General features: G+C 40.2%; 1 protein-coding gene across 1 annotated transcript in view; it reads left to right on the forward strand.

Moving 5' to 3' along the window:
- SPAG1 (sperm associated antigen 1) overlaps window positions 1–7349 on the forward strand; it is a 62859-nt gene extending 55510 nt beyond the window's left edge. The window contains exons 18-20 of the mRNA XM_055303299.1: window positions 4295–4459; window positions 5743–6114; window positions 6222–7349. Coding sequence (XP_055159274.1) covers window positions 4295–4459; window positions 5743–6114; window positions 6222–6353 — 669 coding nt within the window. The 3' untranslated portion in view covers window positions 6354–7349. The remainder of the gene's footprint in view (window positions 1–4294; window positions 4460–5742; window positions 6115–6221) is intronic.
- The last annotated feature ends 9650 nt before the right edge of the window (window positions 7350–16999 follow it).

Below are 16999 nucleotides of genomic sequence, written 5' to 3' on the forward strand. Positions count from 1 at the left end.
ATGAGACACACCCAGAGAGAGAGACACAGGCAGAGGGAGAAGCAGGCTCCATGTAGGGAGCTCGATACGGAACTTGATCCCGGGATCATGCCCTGAGCCAAAGGCAGATGCTCAACCCCTAAGCCACCCAGGCATCCCTCCTCTGCTCATTTTTTAATCAGATTTTGTTTTTTGATACTGCGTTGTATGTGTTGTATATATATTTTGGATATTAACCACTTACCTGTATATGCTTTGCAAATATGTTCTCCTCCTTGGTGATTCTTCATTCTGTCGTTTTCCTTTACTGTGCATAAGCTTTTTAGTTTGCCGTAGTTCCACTTGTTGTTGCTTTTGTTACCTTTGCTTTTGGTGTCAAATCCAAAACCCAAGACCAGTGTCAAGGAGCTTTACTGCCTATGTTTTCTTCTAGGAATTTTATGGTTTCCAGCCTTATGTTCAAATTTAATCCATTTTGTGTTGATATTTGTGTATAGTATAAGATAGTGGTCCAGTTTTCCCAACAGTGTTGGAGACTGTCCTTTCCCCAGGGAGAATTCTTGGCTCTTTTGTCATAAATGAGTTGACCATAGATGCATGGGTTTATTTCTGGCCTCTCCATTCTGCGTTTGCTTGCTTCCTTCCTTCCTTCCTTCCTTCCTTCCTTCCTTCCTTCCTTCCTTCCTTCTTTCTCTCTTTCTCTCCTCTTTCTCTCTCTCTTCTTCCTTCCTTCCTTCCTTCCTTCCTTCCTTCCTTCCTTCCTTCCTTCCTTCCTTCCTTCCTTCCTTCCTTCCTTCCTTCCTTCTGTTTTATTTATTCATGAGAGACAGAGAGAGGCAGAGACACAGGGAGGAGCAGGCTCCAATGCAGGGAGCCCAATGTGGGACTTGATCCCAGGACCCTGGGATCACGCCCTGAGCTGAAGGGAGATGCTCAACCACTGAGCCACCCAGGCATCCTTGGCTGCCTGTTTCTTTAAACTTGCTTTCCTGACAAAGTAAAAAAATAATGACTTTTTATACGTCTTTAGAATGAATTCTAGAAATAGTATTATGCAGGAAGATAATTTGAAATTTGAGTAATCCCACCCCATTAGATCACGAAGCTGGCGGTTTGTATTTCTGGTTTGAGTTCTTGTAGCTACATTTATTTATTCTGTAGTTTGAGTCATGTGCCAAGCGAATTTAATTTCCAGATCTTCAGAGGGGACACCTTCTTATAAAATGCACCAGAACTTAGGCAGGGACCCACTTCGTTAGGTGTCTGATAAGGCATTGGCACCGACTCGGGGGGTAGCAGGTGCCCTCCCTGTACTCCTCAGTTGAGCACTCTGCTTTCTTAGATCTTTTGTTTTCTAGAGGATTTTAATTTTGTGTGTGTGCACGCTCGCCAGTTTTGAAAATTACAGGGCTTTCATTTAGAATTTTCCCCCCCAAATTTTTATTTAAATTCCAGTTAACATACAGTGCAGTACTAGTTTTGGGTATAGAATTTAGTGATTCAGTGCTCAGTACAACGCCCTGTGCTCATCACAAGTGCTCGCCTCAATCCCTATCACCTGTTTAACCGCCCGCCTGCCATCAATTCTAAGAGTCTGCTTCTTTTTTTTTTTAAGATTTTATTTATTTATTTATTCATGAGAGAGAGATTGAGGTGCACAGGCACAGGGAGAAGCAGGCTCCATGCAGGGAGCCCAATGTGGGACTCGATCCCGGGTCTCCAAGATCACACCCTAGGCTGAAGGTGGCGCTAAACCGCTGAGCCACCTGGACCCTCCCAAGAGTCTGTTTCTTGGTTTGCCTCTCTTCTTTTCCCCCTTACGTTCACTTGTTTTGTTTTTTGAGTTTCACATGTGAGTGAAATCATGTATTTGTGTTAGAATTTATTTCTTTTACTAAATGCCATTTACATGCTAGACTGTGGAATGCCATGGTGAAGAGACATGGTGATGGCCTTAAGGAATTTGTCGCCAATTGGGTATGCTGTAAAGCCAAAAATATCAAAAAGTAATAGAATTGTTTTCACAGGTTAAGTGCATCGATTAGTATAGGTTATCATAAATACATGTGATCATACTTTTTTTTTAAAGGCTTATTGAAGTAATTAGCACCTTTGATGCCCTCCTCAGGAGCCACACTTCTCTCTGTGTAGGCTCTGCTCTTCCCTTCACTGCATGGCCATTTCTTTTCAGGTCTTGTATTCTCTGACAAGTTTATCAAAAGGAGACTCCGTCCCCCCGTTAGTATCCATAGAAAGCCTTGGTTTTCCTCATTGCTTAGTGATACTTTATACTTACTCACTTGTTTAGTTTTTAAAAAGTGTTTCCCTTCCTAAGCCAGAAGCTCCCATGAGGGCCAGGGCTCAGGAGCTGGCCGACTGGCTCCTCCTCCACGTGTCCACTCTTACTGCTTTCTTGTTTTCTCTTATCAAAGTGTTATTCCATGTTTTCTTAGGTCTTCTCCAGGCAGACAGATTGCTCTTTAAGTACATATTTTTCTTAAAAACAAATAAAACAAAAACGTGTTGTTTCTTGTGTGGGACTTCTTCCATTTCCAAGGCTGTAGCTCACAAATCCGTTTTTAGGCTTCTCCCTGGGAGTCCACAACTGTATTCTTCTGTCTTGTGGGTATTGCTGCCTTGATCATCCCAAAGATTGTATCTCTGTGCCTCAGTTTTCTTATCTTTAAAATGGAGAAAGAAGTTAGTAAGCTATTGTGAGTAAACTAATGCTTTAAAAATGCTGAGAATGGTAAGAGTTAGCAGTTATTACTGCCTCAGCTTGCTCTGCCGCCCCTGCTTCCTTGCCTTTCAGTATGGTTCCCAGCATGAACACTTTGGATGGAAATATAGTGTCACTTGTGTTTTTGTAGCAGGTTCCAGCTGCACTGTCCTGACACAGTGCTATGTGATTTGTTACTAATACATAGTGTATTGTAAGTAATTTACCTTTTAATGAATTAGAGCAGATTTATCTGTTTAAACAAGTCACTTTTGCTCTACTGTCCTGGGTGGAGGGGGAAGGGATATGGCTTCCCAGCTAGCCCCCCAGGAATGTCACATAGCCACTAGCCTGTCTACCTGTGCCTCAGCCTTCAGTGCATGCTGTCATTGGTAGGTCGTGAATACTTAGGGAGGTTACACATCATTGGAATTCTTTTCTTCCTCACAGAATTTTTGTTTAATCCAAACATTGGTCTGGTCTGTAGTTCTAGAATGGCCTGTCACATCAGACTGATTCTGTGGTATCTGTCTCTACTACCACAATCTATGCTGTTTTGTTAAGCTGAGATTCCTTTTCTTTCCCCTCAAACCCTCCCAGTGTATTATCTTGACTCTGTGGAAGAATAAATGTTGATGCTAGCTTATTTGAACAGCGTACAACTTTGAAGGGTTTTATGATGCAGGATATTCTGTGACAGCTGACATTTGGATAGCCCTTTATATAGGTTAAAGTATTATTACTTTGGGACGCCTGGGTGGCTCAGCAGTTGAGCATCTACCTTCAGCTCGGAGCGTGATCCCGGGATCCAGGATCAAGTCCCGTATCAGGCTCCTTGTGGGAGGCCTGCTTCTCCCTCTGCCTGTGTCTCTGCCTCTCTCTTTCTGTGTCTGTCATGAATAAACAAAATCTTTTTTTAAAAAATTTTTATTTATTTATGATAGTCACACACAGAGAGAGAGAGAGAGAGAGAGAGAGAGAGAGAGGCAGGCAGAGACACAGGCAGAGGGAGAAGCAGGCTCCATGCACCGAGAGCCCGACATGGGATTCGATCCCGGGTCTCCAGGATCACGCCCTGGGCCAAAGGCAGGCACTAAACCGCTGCACCACCCAGGGATCCCCAATAAAATCTTTTTTAAAAAAGTATTATTAATTCATTTATACTTGGTATGCCGTGTGAGAACCAGAGTAGAGAAGCTTTTGTTAACCTTAAAGATGAGAAAACTGAAACTCAAAGATTAATATTTTGTTCATTTCCTAATTAGCAGATGCCAACATGAGGATGTTCTTTCTTCCACTTACTACTCAGCAGACAACCTATGCCTACCATACACTAGACTTAGGAAGGTTGTGGTGATCCAGAATTGAACTTGAGTCTTCCAACTCCAGATTCTGTGTTCTTTTTTTTTTTTTTCCCCTGGAGGATGTTTTATGTTTAAAGACTACTTTATGGGTCTGCCTTTATCATCAGGGTACTAAAAGGGGACCCCTGCGTACGTTCTGTGCACTCAGCTCGTCATTCTCACTTCCACTTGGGCTAATCTGTGCCCCTTCTTTTGCTTATGAAGATTATTTTTTCTGCCTTTCTACTTTCAGGATTATCAGAAAAGTTTAAACGATCTCAATAAAGTTCTCCTACTAGATTCAAGTATTGTTGAGGCAAAGGTGGAACTGGAAGAGGTAACCAGATTCCTTAACATGAAGGATAATATAGCATCATTCAACAAAGAAAAAGAGAGAAGGAAAATTGAGATTCAAGAGGTATTTGTATTTGATTATCTTTGAAAATACTCTTTGGGGGATTTTATATTGGATTCTAAAGTCAGATTCCTAGGAGTTCTACAAAGATGCTTAACCAGTTATAACGACAAAACTTTTCCTTTGCCATAATTAGCCATTGTATTCCCCAGCTTGGGTCCCTGGAGGGCATTGGGATTCTGCATTACTGTGGATCTTCCTTTCTCTGCCCTGGCCCTCAGTCTGGCTTACAGTTTGCATTGTTTGCACCCCATAGTGCTCTGAGGGCCTGTGGCCTTCGAACTTTGTTTCAGGGTAGACCTGGAGAATCCTGATAGGACTTATTCAAGTTTCAGTGGCCCTGCCATGCTCCATGGGATTTTTTAGATTGATTCAGGCCTTTTTACCACTCTGAAGCAAGACTGCCCTAATAGAGTTCTTGGACTACCCCCAGAATCAAATTCAGTGTCTTGTGCTCTAGCTCTTCCTTTGCCTCCAGTGAAGAATGTCCACTCATAGGGTGCCTGGGTGACTTAGTGGGTTAAGCATCTGACTTGATTTCAGCCCAGGCCATGATCTCAGGGTTATGAGATCAAGCCTCCTGTCAAGGCTCTCTGCTGAGTGTGGAGGCTCCTTAGGATTCTCTGTGCCCCTCCCCCTCCAGTCCCTGCTGGTGTGTGTGTGTGCGCGCACACACACGCACGTGCACTTGCTCACACTCAAAAAAACCTGAATTCTTCTGTATTCATGAATGCTAATGTCATCCCACTTATCACCTTATACTTCCATTATAGAGTAAAAAGCCAAAAAGTGAGAGAAACCAGGAGTATCTTTCCTCTGAGGGAAGAAAATAAGTGTCTTAAGGCCATGTCTGTTAAATACATGAAAAAGAGAAAGTTGTTACAGGTTTGTTTTTTTTTAGGATTTTATTTACTCATGAGAGACAGAGAGAGATACAAAGACAGAGGGAGCAGGCTCCCTACAGGGAGTGTGATGAGGGACTCAAACCTAGGACCCCGAGATCACAACCTGAGCTGAAGGCAGACGCTCAACCACTGAGCCACCCAGGCACCCCCTGTAGGTCTTTCATGGAAAACTATTAAAAAAATTTAAAAATATTTTCATGAATGGATATTTAAAATTTCTTCCTTAAAAAAAAGTAGATTTTACTATTTGTTACTCTTCCTTAGAATTTGACTAAAATGTAGCCTACTAGTGTTTTCTAGTTCCTTCCCATTTTTAATAAATGTAGCTTGGGATGTGTGCAATGGCAGTTCCGTCACAGTATCGTTTTTTGCCTCATGAAGGTAAGTGAAGGCCAGGAAGAAGAACCTGAAAGGACCTCGGAGGAGCTCTTCACTCACTGCATGGCCTCTGAGAATGGGGACACAACTAATGGGCCACCAGAATACGATGAAAAACTACCGATTACCAAGCCTAACAATGCCTATGAATTTGGTCAGATTATAAATGCTATCAGTATGAGGAATGATAAAGAAGCCTGTGCACACCTTTTAGCCATCACTGAACCAAAAGATTTGCCAGTGTTGTTGAGTAACAAACTTGAAGGGGATACGTTCCTCCTCCTCATTCAGTCTCTGAAAAATAATCTTATTGGAAAAGATCCCTCACTGGTGTATCAGCATCTTTTATATCTGAGTAAAGCAGAAAGGTTCATGGTAAGTGAAAAATAATAGAGATGGATTTTCTCCTAGAGTTTCTATAACTTTAAAATGTTCATTTTTTTTGAAAAATTAAGCTAATACAGTTTTTCTCTTTTTTCCAGATGATGTTGACCCTAATTAGCAAGAGCCAAAAGGAGCAAATTGAACAGCTCTTTGATGATCTCTTAGACACACCAAATAAACATTTTACTTTGGAAGATGTACATGCCCTAAAAAGGAAGTATGAGCTTTAAGTCAAGACTTGTTAGATTTCTTCCATGCATGCACGTGTTCCAGTAATGCTAATGGGATGGTATTGTAATAGAGTTGCATGGATAAAACCTGGTTTAGAAAAGATCCTGTGGTCTGGGCTATAAAATATTTTACTTATTTTTATACATAGAACATTATATTCTACAATACACTTTTTATTAGTTGTAAATATTTTCTTACATACCAAGAGCTAACATCTTTATATTTAATATTTGGAACTTGTTTAAAGTACATTTTAATTTATGTTTTAATAACTTGTTAAAAATTTGAGTTAAATTACATTTTTTGGGCTATGAAAGATTCCTCTAAAGTTTGATAGAAATGTAGTTCTTTAAAAGTGAAAAATCATTACCTGATTATTATATCACCTTTATTTCCTGCTTTATAGAATCCCATTTTATACTTGTAGATTACAGTCTGCTAGGGTGAAATGCAACACTTAAGTCTTACAACATGAAGTGATTATTAAATAAATTGTGATTAAGAGCTATAAGAGGAACTTACTTTTTTCTTACATGGAAACGTTGCTTAACAATTAAGAACAAAAATTGGCAAAAATTTCTATTACTTAAAGTTCCCATCCTTGGGACGCCTGGGTGGCTCAGCAGTTGAGCATCTGCCTTTGGCCTGGAGTCCCGGGATTGAGTCCCGTATCGGGCTCCCTGCATGGAACCTACTTCTCCCTCTGCCTCTGTGTGTGTCTGTCATGAATAAATAAATAAAATCTTAAAGTTCCCATCCCATATATATTGCTTATGTAAATGATAAAACTACCACCATATAAAAAACTAAGCCTACTTTTTTTCACCTCCACATTGCCCCCAATGTTTAAATGTCCCTTTCCCCCCTCCTTTAACCATGACTGTATTTATTTCCTTAATGGAAATGAAAAAGTGAAGAAATCTTATCATAATGAAGGCTCCTATGTTAACTGTGTCAGAGTCAAGGTATTTCTTAAAATAAAACATTCAGATCTGTATCTCTGTATCAATGTACTGTTATTTACTCCTGTAGTTGTTAGAGTCATTTCTCTTTTTCTGGCACATTCTTTTACTCTTTAGAAGATCTCTTTTTAACTGTTCTCTTTTCCTTTGTTCATTAGTGGAAATCTGTGGCTCTGTAATTTTCAAGCAAACCAGTCTTCTCCTTCTGATGTCAGTAAACTTTACAGTAGAGACCTAAAAAGGAAACCTTCTCTTTTGTTGGCAGTTACATACCCAGCACCTAGCTGCACGAGGGCTAAGCCATCTGGCAGTAATGACCTCTCCTTCAGAGGAAGGGGAAAGCTGTACACATAGTGAGTGTCCAGCTGTGTCAGTTGTGTGGGTCATGGCTGAAACCTGTTTGTCTCCAGCAGCAGCCAGGGTACTTTAGTGAGACCTCCATGACTGAGGGGGATGAAGAGAGGTGAAGGAGGCAAATAAGAATGAATACCAAAGGGCATTAAAAGAATAGAGTTCCTGGTAACTGCTTTAAAACTTAAGCAGGATGCCTGCCCACATACCTTCGGGAGTATCCCACTCAAGAATCTTTCCACTGGATTGCCCCTACTGGGTCCAGTGGCACCCTCAAAGCCCTAAGTGCTGAACTTACATCAGCTCCCACTATGTGGCTAGATCCCTGTGCATGCTCCTGATCCCTGTGCAGTGAGAACAGATTCAGTGAAGAGTGGTCTCAGAAAAATGACCTCTGGGCAAGGGAGAAATCATAAACTGGAGCTGTGGAGCTAATAGCACCACCTTCTGGAAAACAAAAGCAAGGTTTCCAGCAGCCAGTCTAGCGAGTTACAAGAAAAGATGGGAAAATTTTAAGAATTCTGCCTCTAGAGGGAGCAAGAAGAGCGGAGCAGCTTGACCCATTCAAAAGCCTAAGAAAACTGACGTAGCAACACCAGTGATCTGCCCTCCATGGAAAGGCAGCCAGTAAAGACTCAGGATGAGTCTACTTCAAATGTGAAAACAGCAATGCAAAAACACAAACATGAAAATAAAAAATATTTCACCCCCAAAAGATAATTCCAACAATTGCGCTCAAAGACAATATTGTGATCTAGCTGATAAATTCAGAACAACTGTTTTGAAGAACACAACTAGTTGTAAGAAAACAATACAATGATATTAGGAAGGAAAATATATGAACAAAATAACGTTTCAAAATAGAGACCATGCATGAGTGAGGGTGTGGGCAGAGGGCAAGGGGAAGCCAACCACTGATCGCAGGATCCTGAGATCATGGCTTGAGTCAAAACCAAGAGTCAGATGCTCAATCGAACAAAGAACTCTTTATCAAAAAGATAAAAATCATAAAAACCAAATTCTGGAATTGAATTTAGTAAATGAGATGAAGACTATAACAGCCTCTAGTAGAATACAGCAGATGCAAGCAAGAATAAATGACTTAGAGGATAGGAATTTTGAAATAATCCACACTCTAGAAGATAAGAGGGAGAAGAGGGCAGAAAGTTTATTTTTTAGAAATCGATAGCTCCCCTAAACCTGCGGAGAGACTTGAACATCTAAATTCAAAGTTCAAGTTTACCCTATTATCTCAATGGGAATACCTTCTCCCGGACACATTACAAGGAAACTACCAAAAATCAGAGAATCCTAAAGGCAGCCAGGGATAAAAAGTGTAACTTACAAAGGAACCCTCATTAGACTATCTGATTTCTAGGCAAAAAACCCTGATAGGCCAGGAGAGTAGGATGACATATCGAAAGTGTCAAAAGATAAACATTGCCAGCCAGAGTTTCCCCTCAGCAATGGAGAAATACAGACTTGCCCAACAAACTGTGGGAATTTATCACCATTAGATCTGCTTTATAAGAAATCTGTTAGAGATATATAAAGAGTTAAAAGGTGATAAAAATAGAAGAGTAGAGCCTTCCTAGGCAAATGAAGATCAGTTGCTATCAGCATAAAATGGACTGTTACATGAATGAAATGTTTTCTGTAAGCCTCATGTTAACCACAAAGCAAAAAATCTAGATTCACGAAAGATTTAAAAAGGGAAACATATACGCATGGTACAGTATACCCACCATGGAAAATCACCAATTTACAAAGGTGAAACAAGAAGGAAAAAGGAACAGGGTTGGAAAAACTGGGGAAAAAGGAACAATGGAAATCAGTAAGATGGCAGTTGTAAAACCCAATATATCAATAATTACTCAATATGAATTGAATTCACCAATCAAGTAGCTGGAGAAAAAAAAATAAGACCTAATTCTATGCTGTGTACAGGAGAGTCACTTCAGCTTTAAGAACACAGGCTCAATGTAAAGGGAAGGAAAAAAATTATATGCAGATGAAAATCAGAAGAGCAAAGATAGCTGTACTTAACATGAGACAAAACAAAGCTTTAAGCCAAAAATGGTAACAAGGTCATTAAATAATGATAAAGGGGGTCAATACGGCAAGAAGTCAGAACAATGTGTATGCATGCAACATTGGAGCACCTAAACAGATGAAGCAAATACTAACAAACCTGAATGGAGAAGTAGGCCATAGAATAACAGTCGAGGGCTTTAACCCTCAATAGCAATGAATAAATCATCCAGACAAAATCAACAAGGAAATAATGGGTTTGAACCATACTTTGGACCAAATGGACCCAACTGACAGAACATTCCATCCATTACCAACAATCTATTATTCCCAAGTACACAAGGAACATTCTCGAGGATAGATTATATGATAGAACACAAGGCTTAGCAAATTTAAGAAGACAGAAATACCAATCATATGTTCTGACCACAATGGTATGAAACTACAAGAGGAAAACTGGAAATTCAGCAACACACTTCTGAATAACCAATGGGTCAAAGAAGAAATCAAAAGGGGAAATAAAATTTATCAAATGAAAATAAAGTTAACAGAAGGAAGGGGGGATCCCCAGGTGGCTCAGCGGTTTAGCGCCTGCCTTTGGCCCAGGGTGTGATCCTGGAGTCCCGGGATCGAGTCCCATGTCGGGCTCCCTGCATGGAGCCTGCTTCTCCCTCTGCCTGTGTCTCTGCCTCTTTCTCTCTCTGTGTCTCTTAGGAATAATAAATAAAATCTTAAAAAAAACAAAGCAAACAAACAAACAAAAAACAGAAGGAAGGAAATAGGGATCAGAGCAGAAATAGAGACCAGAAAAAAACAACAGATCAACAAAACTAAACTTTTTTCAAAAATGAAATTGACAAGGCTTCAACCAGACAGACTCAAAATCAGAAATGAAAGAGGAGACATTACAGAAATGCATAGGATCATAAGAGCTTGGCATGAACAGTTACACGCCAGCAAATTAGATACCTTTGAATAGATGAATTGCTTAGTAACACAGAACTCACCAAGACTGAATCAGGAAGAAACAAAATCTGAGAAGACCAGTAAGAGACTGAATCATAATCAAAAAACCTCCAAACAGAAAACTCCAGGACCAGATGGCTTCACTAGCAGATTGTACCAAACGTTTGAAGAAGAGTTAACAATCCTCAAACTTTTCCAAAAAATTGAGGAGGGATCACTTCTAGGATGATTCTATGAGGCCAACATTAACCCTGATATTAAGCCAGACAAGAGCCTACAAGAAAACTAAATACCCATATCTCTGGTGAAAATGAACATACTCAACAGTGAAAAATCAAAAGCTTATGTAAGATTATGAACAAGACAAGGATGCCCACTCTTAATACAAGTGTTGGAGAGCCTATCTAAAACAGGCAAGAGAAATAAAAGGCATAAAAATCAGATACGAAGAAGTAAATTTTTTTTTGTATTTGATATTTTATATAGAGAAGATCCCAAAGATTTGATTAAAAAATTGTTGGAACTAATCAAATCAATAAAGTCACAGTATATAAAATCGACAGAGAAATCAGTTGCATTTTCTAGAACAATGAAACATCTGAAAAACTATCCCATTCATAGTAGCATCAAAAACAAAATGCCCAAGCTAAATTTAACCAAGGAAGTAATAGATCTGTGCAGCCAAAACTACAAGACTTCACTGAATGAAACCAAAGATGAATCAGGCAAATGGAAAGGAGTCCCATGCTTATGGATTGGAAGAATTAATATTGTTAAAATGTCCCTATTACTCTAAGCCATCTATAGATTGACTGCAATCCCTATCAAAGTTCCAATGGCATTTTTCACATAGAAAAAAAAAATCCTAAAACTTGTATGGAACCAGAAAAGATCCCATATAGCCAAAGCAGTTATGAGAACAAAGAACAAAGCTTATAGGCATCACACTTCCTGATTTCAAACTAAACTATAAAGCTTTAGTAATTAAAACCACATGGCACTGGCAGAAAAACAAGACACACAGACCAGTAGAACAGAACAGAGCCCCAAATTAAACCTCTACATATATGGTCAACTAATATTCAACAAGGCAGCCAAGAACACCCAGTGGAGAAAAGATAGTATTTCAACAAATTGTGCTGGGAAAGCTGGATAAACACAGAAAAGTGAAACTGGGCCCCTAATCCTATACCACTCACAAAAATTAACTTGAAGCAGATCAACGACAAATATAAGCCTTGACACCAAAAAACTCCTAGAAAAAAACAGGAAAGAAGTTCCTTCGTGGTGGTGTTGGCAATGACATTTTACGGGTATGACACCAAAAGCGAAAACAACAAAAGCAAAAATTAACAAGTGGGACTACAGCAAAGCAAAAAGCTTTTGCACATTGGGCAGCCCCGGTGGCTCAGTGGAGGCCCGGGATCGCGTCGGGCTCCCTGCATGGAGCCTGCCTCTCCCTCTGTCTCTGCCTCTCTCTCTCTCTCTCTCTCTCTCTCTGTGTGTGTGTCTGTCATGAATAAATAAAAAATAAAAATAAAAAAAATGCAAAAGCAACAACATAATGGAAAGGTAATGTACCGAATGGGAGGAAATATTTGCAAAGCAAATACTAGATAAGAAGTTAATATCCAAAATATATAAACAGTTCTCCAAGTAAACACCAAATGGCAGATGGCACTCGTGCAGCAGGAAGGTCTGGAGGGCTTGGGGGGACTTGGGATGGGAGGCAGTGGTGGCTTCTTTAGGTTTGGCAGTGGCATGCAGGGCTGGGGCCAAGGCCAAGAACTAACTAGGTCCTTGTGATCAAGCTGAGCTGCCTGGTTAAGACATGAAAATCAAGTCCCTGGAGTAAAAGTATCTCTTGTCCTTGCCCATCATTGAATCTCAAATCGACTTTCCTGGAGGTATCTGTCAAGGATGAGGTTTTGAACATTATGCCTGTTCAAAAACAAACCCATGCTGGCCAGCAGACCAGGCTCAAGATATTTGTTGCCATCAGAGATGACAACATACACATTGTTCTGGGTTAAGTGCTCCAAGGTAGTCATCCATGGGGCCATCTCCTGGCCAAGCTTTCCATCCCTGTGTGGAGAGGCTACTGTGGAATAAAATCAGCAAGCCCCACATCATGCCATGCAAGGTGACTGGCTGCTGTGGCTCTGTGCTGGTGTGCCTCATCACTGCTCCCAGCATCACTGGCTTTGTCTCAGCCCCTATGCCCAAGAAGCTACTGATGATGGCCTCAGCCAGGGGCTGCACTGCCACCCAAGGCAGCTTTGCCAAGGCCTCTTGTGATGCCATTTCCAAGACCTAGTGCTGACCTCTGGAAAGAGATTGTGTTCAAGTCTCCCTATCAGGAATTCAACTATCTTGTAAAGACTCACATCAGAGTCTCCATGCAGAGGACCCAGGCCCCAGCCAGTATATAGCTTTATACAAGAAAAATAAAGTGAATTAAAATCTATTGAATACACACACCCCACACACACAATTCACACTATTCAACAACAAAACCAATCCAATTAAAAAATGGGTGGAGGAACTAGACATTTTGTCAAAGCAGACCTCAAAATGGCCAATGGGTACATGAAAAGATGCTCAACATCACTAATCATCAGGGAAATGCAAACAACAAAAACCCCCACAATGAGACCATCTCACACCTATTAGAATGACTATCATCGAGAAGACAAGAAATAAGCATTAGTGAGGATGTGGAGAAAAGGGAACCCTTGTACACAGGAGGGAGTGTAAATTGGTACAGCCACTATGGAAAACAGTATGGAGGCTCCTCAAAATAAAAAGAGAACTACTCTATGATCCAGCAATTCCACTTATGGGTATATCCCCCAAAGGAAATGAAAACAGGATATTAAAGAGATATATGCAATCCCATGTTTATTGCAGCATTATTCACAATAGCCAAGACATGGAAACAAGTATTCCCATCAACTGATGGATAAAGATTATACACACACACACACGATACAATATTCAATCATAAGAAGTCTATCTGCCATTTGTAACATGGATGGACCTTGAGGGCAGCTAAGTGACATAAGTTAGAGACAAATACTGTATATAGTTGTCAATTATATGTGGAATCTTAAAGCCAAACTCCTAAAAATAGTAAAATGGTTACCAGGGGGCTGGAGGTTGGGGGAATAGGAGAGATGTTTAAGTGTAAAAACTAGCAACTAGTAAATAAGCTACATCCTAGAGCTCTAAATGCACAGCATGATTATAGATAATATTGTATTATAAACATCAAACTTGCTAAGAGATCTAATTAGTCCTGCCACAAAAAAATAATTATGTGAGGTGATGAAGATACACTATATTAACAATCACATTGCCATATATGTACAAATCCAGTATGTACACCTTAAATTTATATATGTCAAATATGTTCCAATAAAAAAAAAGTTATGGGTGGTTCTGAGCTTCACTTTGTGCTAGGCGCTGTGCAGTTTATCACACTGTCTAATCCTTACAATTCTGTTATAGGTGAGGAAACCATGGCACAGAAAAAGTATAGAGAAAACTTAAATTCTTGTATATTAACAAGGATTATAAATATTCCAAGTGGTTGATCCAATATTCAAACCTGGGCAATTTGTCTTTGAACACCTGCTGTGTAATGGAAAATATTAAAAATAATGGAATTAATTAGTAAAGTGCCCGGCCTTTGAGCATCAGTTTAGTAGAGGCAGTGTATATGTAAATTCCAATCTTTTTACACTAATAGAGGTGTAATAGTGATAATGCAGAGCAAGAGAAATGCCCAGTACTGCCTATGAGGTTAAGATAGGTGTTAAGGAGGTAACATTGCAGTTTGAGTTTGTCATCTGGATGAGAAAAGGATGTGCCAGGCAGAGGAAATGGGAGACACAGAGGCAGCAAGATGCGTACTGAAGGTGCCTGCTGAATCAAAGTGTGAAGTAACTGGGAATGTTTAAGGAACTACATGTACTCTTAGTATTAGAGGCTTATTAGTACTCTTAGTATTCAGGCTTAGCACACAACTTCTGTGTGCTAAGCCTGAAGGAATGATAGTTGGATCAAAGAAAGCTGTGTGGTACAAAATACCAGAATTTTAGCTATACAAGTAGTTCCTTTGTGAGTCAGGCATTGCCACTCTTAACCAACACCTGGTTTCCTTCCCCTCTTCGTCATACACAAGATGGGAACTTTCAAACTTTCTGTGATGGATTAGGGTCATGTGACTAATCCTGCTGATAGGGTAGAGGTGGAAGTGGTGTGTCCCTTCTGTGCCCTGGGGTACAAGAGCCAGTGCAGATGCTCCACGGTCTTTTCCCTTGCTCCAGGGACTGCGGAGGCCTCATGTTCCAGTTAGTGGGTTCCAGAACTACAACAGCCATCAGTCTGATTCTTTGGGGGACAATATGAAAACTCCCTGTGTATAGAACATTAACTCTGGCCCATCAGTTAATGTCTAGTCTCTGCAGCTGTTACCATGTTGTCCTGTGGTCCACGACCGTGGTCGGCCCACTAGCTGCGATCACCCTCAGCTCCTGACCTTAACTGAGACAACTGGCTATCTCCTAACAACTGCTCCAAACAGCCCCCGCCCCCCTTCCTTCTGACTTATCACCATTGTCCCTGTTCCTCTTCTCTTTTAGAAAGTAATTTCCGGGCAACCCTGGTGGGCCCAGTGGTTTAGTGCCACCTTCAGCCTAGGGCCTGATCCTGGAGACCCAGGATTGAGTCCCACGTCAGGCTCCCTGCGTGGAGCCTGCTTCTCTTCTGCCTGTGTCTCTGCCTCTCTGTGTCTCTCATGAATAAATAAAACCTTAAAAAAAAAAAAAGAAATTTGGCCTCTAGTTCCTATCAGTAGTCAAACTACTCTCAACAACCTTAGTCAAATCCAGAAGCCTTTTCTTCGTCATAGAATTGAGTTATGCTGTAGCCTGAAGAAATTTGTTTAGAGATCATCTAATCTCAATCTACTTTTATTCATATTGAAGCCCAAATGAGAACCCAATAGAATACTACCCAGTAAGAAATGCCAATAAACTGTGACTATACTGGTTTTGCCTGTTTGCTGAGATTGTGAGCAAAGGAAATGAAGTTTGAAAGGTAAAGCTAGAAAAAAAAAAGAAAAAAAGGTAAAGCAGCAAAACCTTGAGGGCAGCTCCAAGACTGAACCTAAACTGGCTGTTTTAGTTCTGAATTGCTCAGAACATTCAATGATGTATCTAGGCAATTTCAGAGAGTACCTCCTGCAATGTCTCAGAATGCAAAGGGCTCTGTAAGTTGACACTGCAACATGATGATGGATATATTGAAAATTTGATGTTTGTCAAGAAAGTTTTCATTTCCACTTCTGAAATGCATTTTGTTGAAAACTCCCTTCATGTGACCAATTTGTGACCTGTTAGAAAGGATGTACTCTTCACCAGAGGACTTCTCAGGAAGAAGTACTACGGCGCTGATGCTATGTTGTATGCAAAGAGATTAATTAATCATGAGTTACAGCAGAGTGTTAAAGTGATTTCTAGGATATTTAATATTTTTTTAAAGATTTATTTATTCATGAGAGACACACAGAGAGAGAGGCAGAGACAGGCAGAGGGAGAAGCAGGCTCCCTGTGGGGAGCCTGATGCAGGACTCAAGCCCAGGACCCTAGGATCATGACCTGAGCCAAAGGCAGACGCTCAATCACTGAGCCACCCAGGTGCTCCTTGACAGCCTTTTTAAAAGGAAACCTGATCTGAGTGACAGACATTAAGGAGGGCACATGATGAGATAAACACTGGGTGTTATACTATATGTTGGCAAATTGAATTTAAATAAAATATATTTTTAAAAAAGGCAATCAGATAACCTTATTAAATTTAAAACTACATATACTTTGCAACCTAGTCATCTGTTATCCATGAAACTATCTCCTATAATTAACACTACTAGAAAATAAGGACTTACATATGAGATTTCCTGCAGTGTTGTAGTAGGAGGAAAAAAACCAAAAGAGACACCAAGAGAATGCCCATCATATGCAGGAATTAAGAATAAGTTGGAGCTATACCACTTGACTTGAACTAATTTCTCTAAGATGTTGAGAAAATGATCAAGGTATATATGTACTGTGCTTCACTATATAACAGGAGAAAACTATGTTTACATACATACATACATATGTGCTTATCTGCATTGGTTTGGGGGGAAGGTAATGTTGGAAGGAGGGGCTGAGAAAAGGTGGGGCAAAGAAAAAAGGGAAAGAAAGGAAAAAAGGGGGAAAGGGAAAGTAAATTCTTTTGTGTATATTCTATTTTATTTATAAACTCTCAAAAGTAATTGTCTCCAAAAC

This window comes from Nyctereutes procyonoides, unplaced genomic scaffold (assembly GCF_905146905.1).
Source record: "Nyctereutes procyonoides isolate TBG_1078 unplaced genomic scaffold, NYPRO_anot_genome, whole genome shotgun sequence".
In the NCBI taxonomy this organism is placed as follows: Eukaryota; Metazoa; Chordata; class Mammalia; order Carnivora; family Canidae; genus Nyctereutes; species Nyctereutes procyonoides.